This window comes from Sebastes umbrosus, chromosome 7 (genome assembly GCF_015220745.1).
Source record: "Sebastes umbrosus isolate fSebUmb1 chromosome 7, fSebUmb1.pri, whole genome shotgun sequence".
Taxonomy (NCBI): domain Eukaryota; kingdom Metazoa; phylum Chordata; class Actinopteri; order Perciformes; family Sebastidae; genus Sebastes; species Sebastes umbrosus.
In genome coordinates, this window is record NC_051275.1 from 5,800,604 (window position 1) to 5,821,043 (window position 20,440).

Consider the following 20,440-nt stretch of genomic DNA (forward strand, 5'->3'; position numbering starts at 1 on the left):
GCTGATTACTGCCGGTCACAAGTCATTATTCCATTTATAACACCAAGCCTCTCAATGCACAATCATTTCATTGAAGGGACTCGTCAATAAATGTTCTGATGGGAAACCCCCTCAGTGTCTCGGACAGGGCGTGGCTCCCGTCAGAAGAGCTTTGATACACACAAGTATGACACTTGTTTTAGTATTTTTCATTGATTCACTGTGGGTCGACTAAAAATAGAAGTGGAGTCCAAATGAGGACGGGCCAGCCTTGTGACCTATTTTGAGAATGTTTGTAATTACTTTGGAATCCATAGACTGTTTACTTCCTGTAACTGTTTAAAAGAAATCCCATTCAGTTTAAGAAATTGTGAGTTCGGTACATACGTCCCTGCAGTCTGCAAATACATCATAATTTGGCATATGTCAGTAATATGCCTCTGTGAACATGAAAATCATTCTCCATGAAGTAGCACATCTAAATTATATAATTCAAATGAAGGCACTGACAAACTTATATGATGCTGAATTCTCCCTAAATTGTGATGAATTAAGGGACCAGACACCAGACGGTCCATTTACCCCGCTGACCACCCAGTGTCAGCTGACTGAACCGGCACTGGGAGAATATACCTTTTTCCACTCAATCCCTCAGGAATGACCTAAATCGGGCCAATCCCCTGCTGACCTCTGAGGCCTGAGGGGTCACCTGGGGTCACCGAGAGGAAAAAATAAAGCTCCCCTTCTCTGCTATGTCTGCCTCAGCGTGGTGCTGACCGGAGAATAGAAAAGGGTTTGACATGGGATCAGTATGTTTAGACAACTCAATCCTCTGTGTCTGCTCAACAAATAAAAGGCCTTCACATACTTTTATACTTGATCAATAACAAATTGTGAACATCCACTCCACTCTCACTCTACAGCTACCCCTGTAAGAAGTGAGACAAGAAGAATGGAGATGAACTCCATGTAAGCCTCATAATAAGATACTAGTTCAAAGAAATTAACTCAGATTCCCGGAAAATCCTCCTACACACTTTTGCAGTTTCTGTTTATCAAATATTCTCCAGGGAGTATCAGAGTATCATCGCAGATTGAAGACAAGATACTCACTTGTTCTTATTTTTAAAATCAGAGACATGAAGTTGTCAGCATTGTGGACATTTGTGTGATTTGAAGACTTCTTTCTATATTGTAATTGGATACATTTCACAAAAAGACATATGATGCTATGTGATGAATAATGTTTAACTCGACTTACTGATCAGCTGTGAAAAAATGATGGTGATAAGGTTGGTTATATGGTTATAACATTAATAATTTACAAATTGACCTGTGACCCTGATCAATCTAGCCAGATATTTTGTAAAATTTGTTTGTAAAACTTTGGTATTTTTCAACCTTACGTTCCCATGTTTTTTGGGTCTAAGTGACTAATGGGGACAACACTTTTTGAAACATGGTCCAGTATTGAGCAAGAACGTTTTACATAGCAGCCGCTAAACAGGCTGCAATGTAATCGCTCGGGAAAATTTCGGACCATCAATGTATGTCCATTAAAAGTGCTTGTTTTTTGCTGCTGACAGGCTCAGATTGTTATTATAAGTATCTGACAAAGTTATGGAAAGGAGCCTACAGAGTATAAAAAAAAACTTTTCCTTTACCTTCCGCTTTCTGTTTGTTATTGTGTCATGTGACTTGTTTCCGGAAGACAACGTGGAAACGTGAGTGACAGATGGAGAGAGGAGTGCCGGTGTTGTCAGAGTTTGTTGTGTTGGAGTACAGAAAGCGTAGCTTATGTTATCTAAATGCAGGGGCGGAGCCAGACGTTGTAGACATTCAGGGCTTAGCCGAAACCTAGGGGGGTCCCGAATAACCCTCCCCCTGGGAGATTTTTTCCCCATTTACGGCAGCTATATGCACTATTTTTCAGGCCATTTGATAATAGAATACCTAAAAATCTGTACATCATTTGGGAAAAACATTATCAAGGAATGGTCAAGGGGGGAAAAAAACAGCATTACTAGTCTTGAAACTTATTTTTGTTATACTATTTTGTCTATTTCCCCAGTAATAGAACTTTTGCTCCATTCATTTACAGGGGGAAAAGTTGAAGGTATTTTAAAAACCTAAAATATTTGGAGCTTTTGATAAAACATTCAGGGCTGGAGCCCCTGAAGCCACCCCCCCGCTCCGCCCCTGTCAAAGATTTTCAATGTCATGGCTGAATATTTAGCTGATTTCGACAATGTGGATACGACGCGAGATTTCAGAACGAGACTTCTCCAAGCGAGCAGACAGACCAGGTCAAGCAAAATGCAAATAAATATGTTTTGTTTCTCTGTAGGGTCCTTTCCATAATGTTGTCTGACACAATCTGAGCCTGTCAGTGGCACAAACAAGCACTTTTAGTGGACTTAAATTGGCGGTGCAGAATTGCCCCAACCAATGGACAAATTTCAAAAATTGTTGTTGCCATTAGTCACTTATACATAAAAACATGGGAAAATAGAGTCCAGTTTGAAAAATACCAAAGTCACCCTTTAAGCACCAAATTAAAAGGAACAAAAAGCGTGTGCATATTACATTTTTTTTTTCACGTGAGTTCTGAACAAATCCTCATGCCTGCACCTCAGTTGGTCTACATTCCTCCAACTAAAAACAAGAAGAGACTGACCAAACTGTTTGAAAGTGTCGGGATAGTCTACGGATGATTGGAGATCTGGAATTAAGCTGTTATGATGGAAAGCACCAATCCTGCTGAAATGTCCATGAACATGTGTGTGAAAAGACGATTTTCACACTTCAGATCAAGAGAAAAAAGCTGGACTTCAGTATATGTGTGAAAAAAACTTGATATTTTAAGCCAAATGACTGAAAATGTATTTTGGATGAGAAAAGGAAATGAAAGAATCTGAAGATCTTGCGAGCTGGACTCCTAATTAACCCCTGGAGTCAGACAAACACAAATGCGAGAAACAGATGCCCCATTCTGGCACATGCTCAAGCCAAATCTGGAACGCATTCACACTGTCTCTTTTCAGTGACATCCCCGCAAGGTGCTGTTGAGGAATGTGGGCACTTCTGCTTAGAATGAGACAAATTCCAGAGAGGGCTTGACGCTCAAGTGAGACACTACCCTTGATTCATCTCTCCGTGCCTTTCCCCTCGATCCGGGCCCCGGCAATTGTGTGAAGTCCTCACACCATGGCAACTGAGCTGGTATGAGTCAATCCCCTAGATAAATGCATTAATGTTATCTTCTGGGGACAACAAAATGTGAGCTGACTATAACTTTATCAGCGCAAATTGGCCACATTGTGAACCCCAACACAGCGGCTTTGACATGGAAATGAGGAGTTAAGTGTGTGAGCTCTGGGCTCGGTGCCTAGTCCGCGCCACCCACAGAGAGTGCCAGAGATCACCATGGAGGTATCCAAATGTAGCAGCCGGTCATGCGAAAGGGCAATGGCTACCTGGCTACTCGGAGGAATAAATTACACTCTTAATATCCTGCGATGCAAAACACCAACTGAACACAGCCACAGCCGTGTCCGTAGAACGGGAGGGATAGGTGAAGAAATGTGGATTTCTAGGGGCATTTAGTCACAGTGGAGCTAAATGATGCAGGCAGGGGGGAGTCATGAGATGACACACAGTGGAAACACTATGCATACAGTGCCCTCATATGGTTCATGTTAACTACTGCATCTGTTGTGAGCTATTCCACTAACTTTCCCTCACTTCAATATTTTCACAAAATTTAAACACAGCAGTTGTATGTTTACAACAACTTTACAGCAACTAAAACATCTAGTTAAATCATTATTGGGGCGTTCTTCAGTCAGTGAATTTGCTTATTTTTGATCAGAATTGCAGACTTTCTGTATATATTAGGTTATATCATGCCCATACTTGAGGGGTATGAGGGGAGTATGAAGGGGTAACCTCATACTTTGGACTTGTTCCATTAACAATAAAAACATATGCATGCATAAATGATGAATAAAGTTGACGAAAAAGTTTTACAAACAGTGTGGGGTTGTTATTAGGATGCAATAAATGGGATTATTTTTTATGAAAATATGTCTCCCATTCAAGATGAATATTGGTATTTTGCTCTTATTTAGCTTTTGTCTCTTTCTAAGCATTTGTTTCTTCCTTTTTGACCTAATTAAAAGGAACAGTTTGTAACATTTCAGGGTATCTATTAGCAGAAATGGATAATATTCATAACTATGTTTTCATTAGTGTATAATCACCTGAAACTAAGAATTGTGTTTTTGTTAGCTTAGAATGAGCCCTTCATATCTTTATAGAGAGCGGGTCCTCTTCACAGAGTCCGCCATGTTGATCCGCCATGTTTCCACAATAGCACAGAAGGGAAAAGCCTGCGTTTGAAGGCCACCGTAGTTCTCCGACACGCTTGTCAATCTGCAGTAACCTGAGCTGCAGAGTGAAAATCTGTGTTACCGCCACCCGCCATCTGACTTCCGTTGCTCCTAAAGTAGTGTTATTAAGGATGGCCAGCCTGTTCTCATTCCCAGCACGTCAAATACGGACGCTTTGTCACGGCCGTTGGTGTTCGATACTGCCGCAAAAGGTAGCGTTTTGCAGCAGTAGGAGACGCACCGGGCTTTCCATTAACTACAATGTAAACCCATCCGTGGCAACAGTGAACGCTCAGAGAAAGTGCACCGGGAGTCTGGTGACGAAGTTTGAAGAGCGAAAGAGACGCACCAGGCGGGCCGGAGGAGAGGTAGATTGGTCCGAGAACACAAGGCTTTCATTCAGGAGACCGCTGTTCATGTCCCGTGCGTTATGTTTCGCTTTCACTTTACAACCATCTGTTCGTTCGTGTCCCATGGTCACAGCGTCAAGTCAGATTTTCACTGTAAAAACTTAGTCATTTTAAGCCCAACCATGTTGTTTTTTCCTAATCCTAACTATAGTGGTTTTGTTGCCTAAAGTGTTTTTGTTTAATTCACAACATTAAGCGTGTGTGTACCGCGACCAAAAAGTGACGCCGAGGGGTCTGACAAGGCGTCAGTATGTGACGAGGTGGGATGAGTTGGTGTTGAGATGGACTCTGAGCAAGGCGAACAGCGTTACCACGGTTTTGCAGCCAGCGGCTCACATTACCGCGGTCTTGGAAAGGGAGGAGTGAGCGTAGGGGTAGTCAGTTGGTTACAATCTGCAACCACACCACTAGATGTCGCCAAATCCTACACACTGTACATTTAAGTGTCATGGTTATTTCAGTTCTGTTAAGGTCTTAATTTACGCAATAATTGGCCTACTTATAATCCATCTATAGCATCTATGTTTGTGTGTATATAAAATGATATGTAGTTGAGAAAAATAGCTTATTTTCACTCCTATTTTCCTCCCAGTTGCATGAAATTGAAGACCGTCCTGTAGCGGTGCGCACATCGCAGTCCACCGTATGATAACAGAGCTTGCGGTGTGAGGGCATGAGAAGCATTGACCTGCTTTGATAATATTAACAACAGGCTCCCTGGATTCCCTGCATTTTTCCACTCTTCTGCAAAACAGCTCATTCAGAGACCAGACACTGTCATTGTGCACATAAAGCCGGCATTACGTCATCATCTTACCCGACCAACAGACAGAGAAGCTAATCTCCACCAGCCTTGTTTACATGTGCGCTATTATCCGCAGACTGCTTACAAAAGGATGACAGTTATGTGTCATTGGATATGTTCCCTCCAGTTGTAACGGAAAACATATCTAACAGATGTGAACAGATTTATGAATGTTCATATGAGGCTTTAAAAGGGCAATAAAAATTACAGTTACAGGATAGTTACAACCAAGGTCAGGCTAGAGGTTGTGTGAAATGTGCCTTGACTTGTTAAGGATAAAGAGTTGTTCAGTAATGGAAGGCTAAGTTCAGTGCTAATACGGCGCGCTATGGGCTCTGTCAAAACACCGCTGCCTGCTGAGGGAGTGGAGAGAAAGCAGAAGCTGTTTGCATTCCTTCTGGATCTGAGTTTCTCCTCTGGATCGGAGTACAAATGTGAAGACTCCTACGCACTCATACCTACTATGCATCATCTCACAGTGTAATGATATCAGTCAGCTGCTGGGAGCCGGCAAATATGGACTCTCATAATGTGGTCTTTTACTTGACTATTGCCACTGCAAGTCCACTTTCTTTCAGATATATGTTTTCTAGATTTCAGGGTTTTAAATTTAGTGCATTTGATTGATTAATTTTCTACTTGAGTTTGGGGTATTTCGGGGTAATTCATTACTGTCTAAATTTTATTATTATTTTATTTCCCCTTAAAAAGCTCATGTGGATTTATTACATGTGAAACACAATTAGCATATTTAGCTGTGATAAATTTGCAAATATAAATAAATAAATAAACAAATATATAAATATAAGGGTTTCCGGACATTTTCCATGGTTTTGAGCTATTCCATGTGTGAAACGCAAGACATCCCATGTGAAAATAGAAATTTCACAGGTGTCTTTTGTGATGAAATAATTGATCACATATAAATTGACATACAAGCACGTGTGGTATTTGGACATTTCCCATGTACATATTTGTACAGGCCAAGGGTACCTAAATCTAGCTCTGAATAAATGATTTGCCTTATGTAACACACTATAAGATGCCCCATATTTAATATTGCAGCATAATTTATTGATATATTTGTACTGTACTATTTTGTACATATTTATTATGTAGAGTGTATGTATATAGTTTTTTTTCTGTTGATCAATAAGCGCTGACCTTGTCAAATAAATAAGTAAATATAAATACATTTTGACATTAGTTAATATGTGATTAAAGTGGCATTAGGTGGTATATTTTTGGCATCACTGTGCAAAACTTCCATAATAACCTTTCAGCATATTGAAATTTAAGTGTTCTTAGAGATAACTAGACTTCTGCTCCTCCTCTTGGCTCTGTTTTCAGGATTTAAAAAATCTAGCCCGTGACGGGAAACTTTGACCAATCACAGGTCATTTCAGAGAGAGAGCGTTCCTATTGGCTGTGCTCCGGTCATGTGACCGGAACTTGGCGTTCCTTCAACAGATTTCACAATGTTGGCCGCATCACAAACTTTCTCATTTTACAGCTAAAAACTGTGCTCTACAAGATGATTCTGAAAACATTTGAGAAATAGGCATTAACGTAACAGAATATTGATTCATATTTGATCAGCGCTGCCTAGTTTGACCGTTTGGTCGAAGTTCGCGAGTGATTGACAGCCGACTCTCATAGACGGCAGATGGACAGCAGACCTCAGATCAGCTCTTACTGCTTGTTTTCCTTCGGCCTGGGAAATCTTGCAGATGCCGTTAGGAGCACCGGAGGACACAGAGGAACATGATTTCTATCATGTACTACTGTCACGATATAGCAACTGTTTTATAAAAACAACTTTTTTTAAATCATATTTGCTCCAATCTCGCCTACTCCAGCTGTAACACTACAATGCAAAGGCAACACTGAATAATAATAGTGGATGCTTTTAAATACCTCCTTACTGCTGGTTTCCTCCTCTGCTTCATAACCACAGTTTCTGGCCGTGTGGTTGATTTCCGTTCGGCCACTCACAGCTCCTCTCCTCTTCTGTTTGTCTTTGCCTGAGCTCCTTTGTCTGTGATTGACAAGATACTCCCTGCTCTGAGGCAGCTCTGGGAACACATCGTCATCGTCACCATCATCACCATCACCATCACCATCATCGTGATCATCATTATCATCATCCTCCTCCAGTGAAGACTCTCCATCGTCAGAACTCTCGTTGACAAAAGCGTGGCCGTCGGCTCCGGGGGGACAGGTGTAGTGTGAGAAGGTGATGGAGCTTGGTTTGTACTTCACGATGCGAGGGAGATCCAGGAGTCTCCCAACGGAATGAGGAACAGTCGCAGGGACAGTGAGGGTAGGAGTGGAGTCCAGATTTATGTTAAGGCACGGGACCTCTGGAGGCATAAAGACATGGCCATTTGAGATAGGCTCTAACCTCTTGAAGTCTGTTTTTACACAGTTCAAGTCTACTGTCTGACCAGCATGATTCTGAACCAGCTGATCTGACTGGCCTTCTGCAACAGGAACGGGCATCAAACAGCAGTCGTCATCTGACCTGGGACATGTGGACACAATACCTGCATCATGAGCTGAGGCTAGTGTACTTGAGGTTAAGGGTGTTTCACTGGGAGTGACTGACTGGTCAGGCTCCTGCAAGCACACATCATCTGCAAATTTAATGTCGTTATGACTGATACAAATAAAACTCTTCTTCCGCTCGTCTTCATCCGGCACCAACAGGAAGCTTTGGGCTTCAGGGAGACCATCATCCCCTCTGTGGTCTGTTGAGCCGTTAGCTGAGACAGCAGAGCTTTCCGCGGTCCACTCCTGTGTTGAGAAGGTAATTTTTTGTAATCCTGAAGCTGTCCAAGACTGATGTCCCTCCAAATTCACTGCAGGTGGAATCTCCATTATTGGTTTATTCTACAGTTTTTCATAATTCAAAACATAAATCCACAGGTACTTGTGCTTGATGTATCGGATGGCCATTCTTTTAATCCAAGATGCTCAGTCAAACCACGCAGCAGATGACCTGAAATAAACAGAAAGCAAAACACGTGAATGCCATGCAACACATCTGACAAGCGCAGAGAGATGAAGATTATTTCCGAAGACAATACAAGCACAACAAGATGGACTATACATACTTCTTAGATTGTTTCCGCACGTCTGTGTCCTGTAATTATCAAAGTCTCAGTATACTTCAACATCCAGCTCTGAACAGCTCTGACTACGAGCCCATCCAGTGAAAAAGTTGTGCTGTGAAATTCAACATCTGGCTCAGGCTGGGCTGTTCAAGTCTGGATCTGTTTCACACACGATCGCGGTGACATCACTGCACAGAGGAATCCGACTGCTCTTCCCCAGTCGGTGATTTACTACGCGCTACACCATTCATCAGGGCAGAAGATGTCCCCGGTCGACTGTGGTTAACATCCCTCTCACCCCTTCATTAAGCCCTTCTTTAAAACACACCTTGGACAGGTCCGAGACATCCAAAGTGCACACAGAAAAAGCAAACAATTGCATTATTGTGCTGCTACAGATGATTATCACAAAGACTTTCCTCAGAGGACATTTTCAGATGGGATAACAGTGCAACTGAACCAAGAAACCTCCAAAATAAACATAACCTGCACAAGACCTGCTGAGTCCAAACAGCGTGTTTTTTCCCCTCATGTCTGACACTTAATTGTACAGATGGAAGCCCAGATGTTATTCTAGAAGACAGTTATTTTGGTGTATTTTCTTGAAATGCACAACACAGCTACAGAAAGTTAGTCGAGTTACATAAATGTACACACGTGTCTCCGCTGTTGCTGTGAGAATGCTGCAGTTGGCAGCGGCTTTTCCATGGCCTTGAGACATTTGACACACACAAACATGCATAAACGCAAACACGCTCTTTTGCTTTTAGGGCACAGGCAGATAAAGCAATCTCAGACAGAAGGACAAAATCTAACTCTGAAGATACTTTTTTTTTTATAAATGTGGCAGGATGATGGAAAACTGGAAAAATCCTGCATGAATAGGGTATAAATAATAATAAGTAAATAAATGAAATGGTGCATAGTGGCTCCTGTAAAACCTGTCCCTACACGGTGAATGTGAAGTGAGTGTACAAGAGATTAGGGTTCCTTCCAAGAAACCCCTCTTTTAAAGAAAACACCATGCAAAGAGGGGTCTCATTATTCTCAAATGAATGCGGAGCAGATTTAAATGGAGGGAAGAAGTCACAGAGTGAAAATGAACTGGGACTGTTGACTGGCAAAGCCAAGACCACAACTTATTTAGAAGAGCGAAGGGGGGAAAAAAGCATCCAGCGTTGGAGAATTTTCAACTGAAAAGGTCCCGAACAAGTCTTCTCACGCAGAAACAACCTATAGTATAACTTTCTCAGCTCGGCCAAGGAGGATTAGATGCCTTTTGTTTCTCCATCATAAGCAGATGTCAGTCAGATTCACAGGTAAAGAAAAAAAGGACTCACCTGCTGGATGGAAAAAGCTGTCTGTGTTGCCCAAACAGTGTCACAGAGAGCATGGCAAAACAGTGGCAGTGAGGCATGTTCCTGTAAGAGCAGAGAGGGTTGGACAGTCAGCCCCTTGCAGAGCCACACTCACTTATGTCCCCATAGGCCTATCCTCGTCATCACAACCACCACCCCCTCCTCTTGTGCTTCCCTGGGGGGGCTGCAGGAGTGTTCAGTTAGCGGTGACTAAACCATTCAGAATAAGAGCAGGGAGTATGTGGACTCGTTGGGAGATGGAAAGAGGAGGAGAAAGGAGACAGAGGGTGGGGGGAGAAAAAGGAGGGAGGGAGGGAGGGAGAGGGAGCAGCAGTGGTTGGCACTGTAAAGAGAACAAGGTGAAATGGGTTTCCAGCCCTCACAAACAGGCCGTGAGGAACGGCTGACTCGACCGGCCCGAGCTGAACCGCAGCCGTGACCTATCGCTTCAAAACACCGGACTGAGGAATGCTTTCAAGTCAAAGGGGAAAGCTGGGAAGCACCGTGATTTACTGGAGCACATCACACATAGACTGAGATGATGATATCTCCACGAGAGGATTCCAAGCTGAACTGAAACCAAAAGCATGTTTCCTCAAGTTTTTATTCGACACTATATATTCATATGGAGAGAGAGAATCTGCCAGTTAGGAGCGAGCCAATTTGCGGAGTCACATCATGCACCAACAGGATGCTTAATGGTATGTTAGGGCAAAGCACTCACTATTAATAGTTGATTAACATTCTGTTAGTGTCTTGGTATCTTAATTCTTCATTCCAGGGCCGGCTTAAGGCATAGGCCACATAGGCGGTCGCCTAGGGCGCCACCCTCTGGGGGAAGCTGGTCGCCCTCTTAAAAAAAAAAGAAATACACTTTTCACCCCTGTAACTCTCGTTGTGAAACTAACTTTTAAACCAACAATATCAGGGACCAATAGTTTATTTATATTATAATAAAGACAGTTATTTATGAAAATAAAAATCTTAGGGTTAGGGTTAGACCCTAGAGCGGCTCTGAATCCGAATTTCATTTATGATCCCTTGAACAGAAGCTGTAAGCGCTTCCCATTTAACATGAATGATAAATTATCTTGCAAAAATTTGAACCAAGGCATTCCTCAGTAAACAATAGTCCTCTTGTGATTCATTGTGAGTTACAAATGCGCGTAGGAAGAGCCAAGTGCACCGCATATATAGGGACGTGTGGGCGAAAGTGAGTGAAAGTGAGAGGCGAGCATAGAGAGTAAACATGAAAGGGGCATGTCTGAGCATTTGCTTGTTCATTGGCTGAGGACTGGTTGTTTATGCAGCCCCTGGGCTCCCTGATAGGACTGAAGTGCCGAAGAAAGAATTTCTGGGTTCACACTCTGTAAGTCCTTGACTTTTTACCATGGGGGGGGCTTCATTCATTCATTTGTTTATTCACTCATTCATTCAGTCTCCTCACCAGGAGTAAAGAGGTGGTGAATCCACGGCCACAAATCAACAGTTGGACTCCGTTTGACCTCTGGCCAGGGGTGGAGAAAATGAGCGCTGACTAACTTCTCTCATTCATAAAATACTTTGCAACCTGCCTGTGGCTGTCATTCTCTCTCAGTAATGGTTCAAAGCTTCCTCCTGTTTTCCCTCTTTTTTTTAACAAGTCATCCTCAGCGTCCGCTTTGTTCTCTGAAAGCATACACTCTTTATTGAATGGAGATCTCCATCAATGAGGCCTTGTATTTATTTAGTCTGTACTGACTTCTGTACTTATATATTAACAATGTGCACAAATTAGAAATGAAAAACAAAAGGTAGAAATATTCTGCTGGGAATACTCAAAAGGGCCATGCTCGACACAGCAGCCATGCGACAGCAATAAATCCCGTTTGACCGGTGAGATAAGGTATGTGTGCCAACTTTTGTTTGTGTCCTGATCTTTTGTTCAGAGTGAGTGACATTCCTGATGTCCTTGTTGGATATCTGTGTTTACATGTCCCCTATTGTCTGACTGTTTACATGGAAAGGTTACAGCAGGTTTGGCTTTTGCGAACTACATATATAAGAATCGTACCTGAAAACCAAACTACTTTACATCAGTGTATCTATCTATTAATAAAAAGTTAAAACCAAAAGACAAGACATCTTCTAAAAATAATGTTCTTGCCTAGGTTGTATACACACACATAAATGTGTGCACAACTGGCAGAAAATGTGCTCTGGTCTTGTTTACTCTGTCTGAGAAAGGTAACAATAGTCTGCAGGTGCATGTGAAAGACAGAAAAAAATTTGAGAAGCAGCCTTTTCTGTGCCTGGTTCTATCTGAGCTGTGCAGGTGAACAGTCCAAGGCCAGTGGGAGTGAGAACAGCTCGGCTTCAAACACAGCTGGATGTTCTCACACGCTAACCCAGGAGGCCCCGTCTGCCCGCATGGTTCTAGTGGAAATAAGACAAAAAAAAAAACAGCTTTGTTTGTGTCGCTGTAGGAAAAACAAGGACTTTTCTTCCACAGGGGACGGAGGGTAGAATCAGTATCTGGAGTAGGAGGGAGGAAATATAAGAGAACGAGGTCTGCGTTTAAAGTTAACAGTCAAGTGTGATCGACTGTCACCACCGTGAGTCTTTTGCTCTGACGTTGGCAGGTCATGCCAGTTTCACACTGATGTTTCAACTAGGGCTGTCAATCGATTAAAATATTTAATCGCATTTTTTATCTGTTCAAAATGTACATTAAGGGAGATTTGTCAAGTATTTAATACTCTTATCAACATAGGAGTGGGTAAATATGCTCCTTTATGCAAATGTATGTATATATTTATTATTGGAAATCAACTAACAACACAAAACAACGACCAATATTGTCCAGAAACCCTCACAGGTACTGCATTTAGCATAAAAAGATATGCTCTAATCATAACATGGTAAACTGCAGCCCAACAGGCAACAACAGCTGTCAGTGTGTCAGTGTGCTGACTTGACTATGACTTGCCCCAAACTGCATGTGATTATCATAAAGTGGGCATGTCTGTAAAGGGGAGACTCGTGGGTACCCAGAGAACCCATTTTCATTCATATATCTGGAGGTCAGAGGTCAAGGGACCCCCTTTCGATGACAGTTTTTCCTCACCAAAATTTAGCGCAATTTTGGAACATTAATTAGTCTCCTTTGAGACAAGCTAGTATGACATGGTTGGTACTAATGGAGTCCTTAGGTTTTATAGTTTCATATGATGCCAGTATCTTCACTCTCTACTACTCTATGACCTCTGAAAGATCGAATAGTGGCCGGGCCCGATGGCAGCCGTCAGACTTTAAGAGGTTGATGAAAAATCACAAGTTGCGTTAATGCGTTGAAGATATTAGTGGCGTTAAAACAAATTTCACAGCCCAGGTTACAATCCAATATCCCACCAAAGCGAGACCCGCCTGTCCACCAGAGGATAGGGTGTCAGTATCATGTTCTGTGTGAGTATTTCACGCTTTTATCAAGGTGCAGTCCCAGCAAGGGGCAACAAAAGCACTTAGTTAGGTTTAGGAAAATCATCATGGTTGAACTTAAAACAAGTACGTAAACTAAGAACAATATGTATGTAAACGATGCAACACAAGTGCGGAAATCAAGTCACTAAAAAACACGTCACAAATGTCACTGACGTAAAGAGGGAGACGTATTCTGTATAGATTCTAAATAACTTTTAAGCAAATTTGTGATGTTGGGCTATATGCATAAAATTGACTTGACTCTCAAATACAAAGTATATTTACATTTAAATCACATTATCCTAAAAAGTCCTAAACGTGACATGTTGGTGCCCGTGTGCACATTTGAGCTCCTGTTTTCGTCATTCTAGTGGTGGAAATGAAAACTTACGTCTCCTGAATGTGACTTTTATAACTACAGTCATATGTAGAGCTGTGTTGAATTAAATGAAAACAAGACGAGGCCTCCCGCTGCAGATCACCGCTATGACAACTATGTCAAGACAGGACTGGGGGGGGGGGGGGGGGGGGGGGGGTTGTGGACAGGCTGCCAAAGCAAACTGCCAGAGATGGCAGGCATACCAAGGCCCGGACGCAGATCCTCAGCAGGCGGAGCAGCTCAGTGCCAACCCCTCCAGAAAGAAGCAAATGTGAGCGTAAAAGGATATTACTGTTTGTTTTTGGCTGCTTTACAGAGTGATAAGAATGATAATTCCCCAGTCTGTTCACCGTTCACTTCAGCTGGAAGAGTGGAACTGATCGAAACTGACAGGAGTTCATGACCTATTCACTAAAGAATTGCAACACCTGAGGGTACAAAATACTTTGTCGATGCATTATTAATCTGAAACCAGACTAGAAACATAACATCTTAATCTATCAAACACATTTGTTTCTATTTCGGTATCTCTTCTGGTTCATTTGCGTTTTAGACTTCGTAAAATATGACAGTGTGAAAAGTAACATTCTGACTCATGGTTGTGCAAGATGTTTCAGCCCAGAGTACACGTCGCCAGCTGATACACTGTAAAAAATATTCATCAAAACACCTCAGTGCTGCAAATCAACTACAGTAGTTAGATTAATTTGCATTTACTAAATATGACTTTCTCACAAATATCTTTTTTAGTGTTCATGGATGTTTCAAAGGTTTATCTGTTACTCTCTAACCTAATTGTGTTACATTCATTTTGGATCTATTGAAGACAGTAGTTATGCTTCAGTAATATTTACTTTGGGGAATTAATATAAAATACATCATTAGAACCTTCAGTGAAAATATCAGTTTGAGAATAATTTGAAGGTGCTAAATGTGTGATTGGGAGCATTTCTATTACCTCTGAGCTGGCGCTTCATATCTAATGGTGCTAACAGCGCTAACAGTGAAAGCAAAGGATATTTAAGTGTTCGTTCTGGGAAGTTGATTCACCTAAAATAAATTATCCACTGAGTTATAGACGTCTCTTTCCCAATGTAAGTCTATGGGAAAAAGTCTTTTTGGGCCCAATGGCATCACGTGATGGACGCAGAAGTTGTAGTACCACCGTTTGGCTACTACGAAAATTTGCCTCAAATCCCGGTGCTCTTCCTGGGAGTTTGGACGTCAGCCATTGGTTTGTGACAACGCCGTGGTAGCGACCTGTCAATCACAAGGTATCCCCGCCCTAAAGCATACCCTGCTTTATGGTCTATTGACTCCAAATGGGACCATCATTTACTAAATGAACATCATGCTGGATTGAAGAAGACTTGAAACTAGCGATTGAGACCATAAACTCATGTTTACAACGTTTACTGAGGTAATAAATCAAGTGAGAAGTAGGCTCATTTTCTCATAGACATCTATACAATCAGACTTCTTTTTGCAACCAGAGGAGTCGCCCCCTGCTGGCTATTAGAAAGAATGCAAATTTAAGGCACTTCTGCATAGACTTCACTTTTCACACCCCAGAGTTGCCAGCTCATTGTCATTCCCAGGGCTTCATATACTGACACCCTGACCGACGCACAAGGCACCCTTTAGCATCGGTATGAGACGCATCAAGCATTCCATTAACTAAAATCTAAACCCATCAGCGTCAATATTAAACCTCTAGAGAAAGTGCGCCGGGAGTGTGGTGATGTAGCTTTAGGAGCGAAAAGACACACACCAGGCTGGTGGGAGGGGAGGTGGATGGGCCCAACAAACACAAGGCAAACACAAGGCTTTCATCCAGGAGACCGATGTTCGGGTCCCGTGCGTCACGTTACAATCAGCTGTCCGTTCATGTCCAGTGTTCACCACGTTCAGTGTCATTTTCACTGTAAAAAATTTAGCAGTTTTAAGACCAACCATGTTGTTTTTTTCCTAAACCTAACTATAGTGATTTTATTGCCTGATCCTAAATGTTTTTGTATGACGAGTTGGGATGAGAACTCGTTGGAGTTGCTCATTGGGTAGATAATACTCCACTATATCTTTACTTAGCGAATAGTTGTTTGCTGCTATTTTAATGCTCTGGATATCGTATACCAGGCAGGGAGGGTCTAACAAAAAGATGTTGTCGATTTGCATTATTTGCCCCATATAACGGAATAAAAGTTAGGAAATCTCTGCCTCTAGGTTTTGGCCAATTTTGGCCATTCATTTTCCTATCTATTTCTCAAGTGACCCATACCTTTATGAAAGTGGATTATTAATGTGTGAAGAGGTCATTTTACCATTTTGTTTTTAAACAGAAGAGAGATTCAATGTCTCACTGATAAAAGTTTAAATCACAGTAAAATATAGTAAAATATTTATGGGCCACATAGATGTAGTTACCTGAATCTATCTTTTTGACTCAAAGCAGTTACTATACATCAAACCATTGAATGGTTTATGTCTGGTGAGAATGTTTTACAGTGTACAACAAGAAACTCATTCTGCGCTGTCATTTCACTTGCTGTCTCTCCTCTCTCTCTCTCTCTTCCCCTTATCAGCGGTATCAACACGGCTGTCAAGACGGGGCAGACGTTGTGAAGTGCCTGTGGTCTTCACATGGCACGGTGAGATTAAAGTGAGGGGAAGAGAATGGAGCCAGCTGTGTTGCTGAAACATGTGGCTGTATGGTCGCAGGTTTGCCTGCCAGCAACGCAACATGTTATTGCTGCACAGAACAAGTCTGTTAAGGCGGCAAAGACTGACAACATGTACAGTATGGAAGTTCATGACATTTTATCTGCTCCTGCAACACTGATAACATTCACATCACACGGCATTTCTATCTCAGTGTGCATCTATATGTGTAAAAGCATGAACATCTATTTTTTTTTTCTGCTGTTGCATGCAGCTCTCTTATGTAACATGAACCACTCGGCTGTGGAAAACAGACAAGTACAATACAAAACGTAAACATCATTAGAAAACATTCCAGTAATACCACAGTCTGACTCAATATCTCTGCTGCTTTCCGACTCCCCTTCGGATTCCCAGCATACCTCAGACCATGGGGCAGATGTTCTGCATTATCACTTCGCTCTGCAGTCTTACTTTGTCTCTTATCCCAAGAGTTGATCAAATCACCACAGAGTTGTTGTGTGTGCAAAGATAATGTTCCCGCTATTCAGATTGTGTCAGAGGTTGTTATGGTGTAAATTCAATATTTTGTTTTTGTCACAAGCAAACTGATCTTATTGTCCCATATTATAAAAAGTGAGATTTGCATGTCTTTTATATCATAAAGCAGGTTTAAGTGCTATATAAATACTGTGAAAGTATCAAAACACTCAATCCATGGAGGAATACACACAGCCCGTATTCAGAAACTGAGCGTTTGAAACAAGCCGTTTGTGATGTCACAAATCTTCAATGTTTAGACCATTTCACAGTTTTAAATGTAAACACACTAAATGTGTCCCAGTTTATTTCCTGTTGCAGTGTATGTGAAGGACATCAGCTGACAGGATGTAAACATGGACCCAAGCTGTTTCCTAGCAACGCGATTCCGTTGCCATTCTGTTGAAATGCGCGAATACAGGTATATTCAGACAGACAGTATGAGAAAAATAATGTGTTTTTTGAACATTAAAGCATGTAAACATGTTCTAGTAGGAACCCAAAATACAAACATGAACCTGAAAATGAGCATGATATGTCCCCTTTAATAAATGACCAATGAGCAAATGTAGAACTAGTAGAAGACGTGGAGGTGATCTCATAATTTGACTGGACATACAGTATATATGATATACGTAATTAAGAATCAAGACATTTCCTCCATGTTTTTCAGAACAGAACAATACTGCTAACAAACTAAAAATAATAATAAAAAAAAACAGGATAGTTCTAGCGCAGGGGTGTCAAACATACGGCCCGAGGGCCAGAACCGGCCCACCAAGGGGTCCAATCCGGCCCACTAGATGACTTTAAAATATGTGAAAATTACAGAGAAGTCATTAATTCCACCACTATACCTATACGTTCACAGGGGGTGGCGCTGTCCTAATAAGAGTAGCAGACCTTATGCTTGCTATAATAGATCCCATGTGCATACGTACGGGCTACGTGACACAACACTGTCAAACGTAGGCTACCGTTCATGCAGGAGCCAATGGCGGAAAATGTCTTTGTCAAAAAGGAGAAATGTAGACATAGAGTGTCAGGTTTTCCAAGAAAAATGGACCAGTTCCTATTTCTTCACAGAAAGAAATGGGAAGATGGTGTGCTTTGTGTGTTCACAGCACCTTTCAGTGCTCAAGAAATATAATATTCGGTGCCACAATCAAACTCATCATGCAGAAAAAATACAAGAACTTGCCAGGACAACTGAGAAGAGAGAAGATAAATGAATTACTGTCGGTTTTTAGTCATAGCCAAGAGATCAGCGAGACATCTCAGGCTGTTCATCATGTGTTTTGTAAATTGATTATTCAATAATTGTTAACATTTTCAGAATGTACTTGTACTTCTTTACACTAAAAGATGTTATCTATAGGTTATTATGCACAATGATTTTACTTGTCCGGCCCACTTGAGATCAAATGGACTGTATGTGGTCCATGAACTAAAATGAGTTCGACATCCCTGTTCTAGAGAATCAAATGACAAACAATCAAATCAGATGAAAATAATGTGTTTTCACTCAGCAGGTGACAACATCCACGATGAAGCCAAGACTAATGAGGTTTTAATTTTTTACCACTTTGATGTGTAACAGCACATAAGAGTAAGAGTGTACAAACCTTCCTGAGGAAATGTCTAATTTGGGTCACAGATAAATACTAAGAGGACAAAGTCACCTCAAGTTTGTGTTAAACCTGATGTCAAATTCTAATTGTATCCATTGAAATAGTCCATATTTTCATCTGTATTGAGGAGTGTTTCATGCTAAATGGCGCACACATCCTAATGAAACAACTGTGGTATCATCATCTAAATAGTGTCCCCCCTCCAGCATGGACTTAAAAATCAAACATTTTGTTAAATTAATTAGTATCCCAATTGCTTCTATAACACCCCATGAGAGCTGTTACTTTTATAAATGCAGGTTTATTACATTATTTCAAAAAAGAAATTGGGTGGTTTTCTTATTCGGTTGTGCCTGAATCCTTTGGAATTTAAGTTGAAAAGCTGATAAAGTACAAAATGTACAAAATGCAGAAGGCCGATGTATAAACTACTTGCATAAGTAAATTTGTTCAATTGTGCAAAAAAAATGTCTTATCTAAAAAAACGCTTTGGGGCTTGGCAAATGTTTGGCTAAGTGCATATTCTTGGCTTTGTTCCTAATCATGAATTCTTGGTATTTCATTGGCTCACACGTTACTGCTTTCTGACAACACATGCGAACACCGCTGTTTACCACACCACAAGATGGCAAAACATAGTTAATAGCTGTAAGGACATTCCCAAACGATGAGTGATGCTATAGAGGTGCTATGTCAGGTCCAGGGATAAAGAGGGGAAATGTAAACATTGACTAAAATGAGAGTGAATTACTACTGCACAACAATTTCACAGCTTGTCTCCCCAGCATGTATGTGATTATAGGAAGACAGGGATGATGGGAGATGAATCAACTCAGCCTTTCATGTGACCGGGGGCAGTGGGCCGTCACCATCGCACACAGTGAGCAGCTACAAATTAATTCACTCCAACAACAACCCCCTGTCCTCACCTGCTGCAACACGCTCTGCCAGCGCTCGCAATCAACCAGCGAATTCCTTCCGCTCTGAGGCTGTGAGGTGGCGGCTGAGGACTGGGGGGTTTTGCGGGCTCGGTGTTGTGATTGTGATGTTGTGTAATTGACAGGTATGTTTGAATCCAGCGTCTGATGCACCCATCACAACGCCCACTCCTCCAATGGGGTCAGACAACAAACATCCAGGAACGTGAAAATACATGCCAAGATGACGGGGCTATTCAGAGATGACGGGGGTTATTCATTTGATGAAACACACGTTGCGCGCAGAAAATAATTGATTGCAAAGATCTACAATATGTATGGTTCAACAAGTTCTTTAAGCCAAGTCTGTGTGGCCTTTTTGGTTGAATAAACTTAAAGCTGCAGTAGGCAGATTTTTGGCATCATTGGGTAAAAATTCCATAATAACCTTTCAGCATATTGTAAGTCAAGTGTTCTGGGAGATAACTACACTTCTGCACCTCCTCATGGCTCTGTTTTCAGGCTTTAAAAAATCTAGCCTTTGAGTGGAGACTTTGGCCAATCACAGGTCATTTCAGAGAGATAGCGTTCCTATTGGCTGGTCTTTCAACGGAGGCAGCTGTCAATCAATCGCGAACTCTGATCAAACTGTCAAACTAGGCAGCGCTGATCAAATATAAATTCATATACTGCTACTGTAATGCCTATTTCTCGCATAAAATGTTTTCAGAAACATCTTGTAGTGTACTGTTGAGCTGTAAAATGAGAAAGTTTGCTCCGGCTGGTGGGCGGTGCTT

At 41.6% G+C, this 20,440-nt stretch overlaps 1 protein-coding gene across 1 annotated transcript in view; it reads right to left on the reverse strand.

Moving 5' to 3' along the window:
- Positions 1-10,232, reverse strand: part of stard13b (StAR-related lipid transfer (START) domain containing 13b) — an 85,774-nt gene extending 75,542 nt beyond the window's left edge. Inside the window, exons 1-2 of the mRNA XM_037775537.1 lie at positions 10,042-10,232; positions 7,503-8,586 (exon numbers count right to left, since the gene is read on the reverse strand). Of these exons, the coding sequence (XP_037631465.1) occupies positions 7,503-8,465 (963 nt within the window). The 5' untranslated portion in view covers positions 8,466-8,586; positions 10,042-10,232. The remainder of the gene's footprint in view (positions 1-7,502; positions 8,587-10,041) is intronic.
- Positions 10,233-20,440: the final 10,208 nt, after the last annotated feature.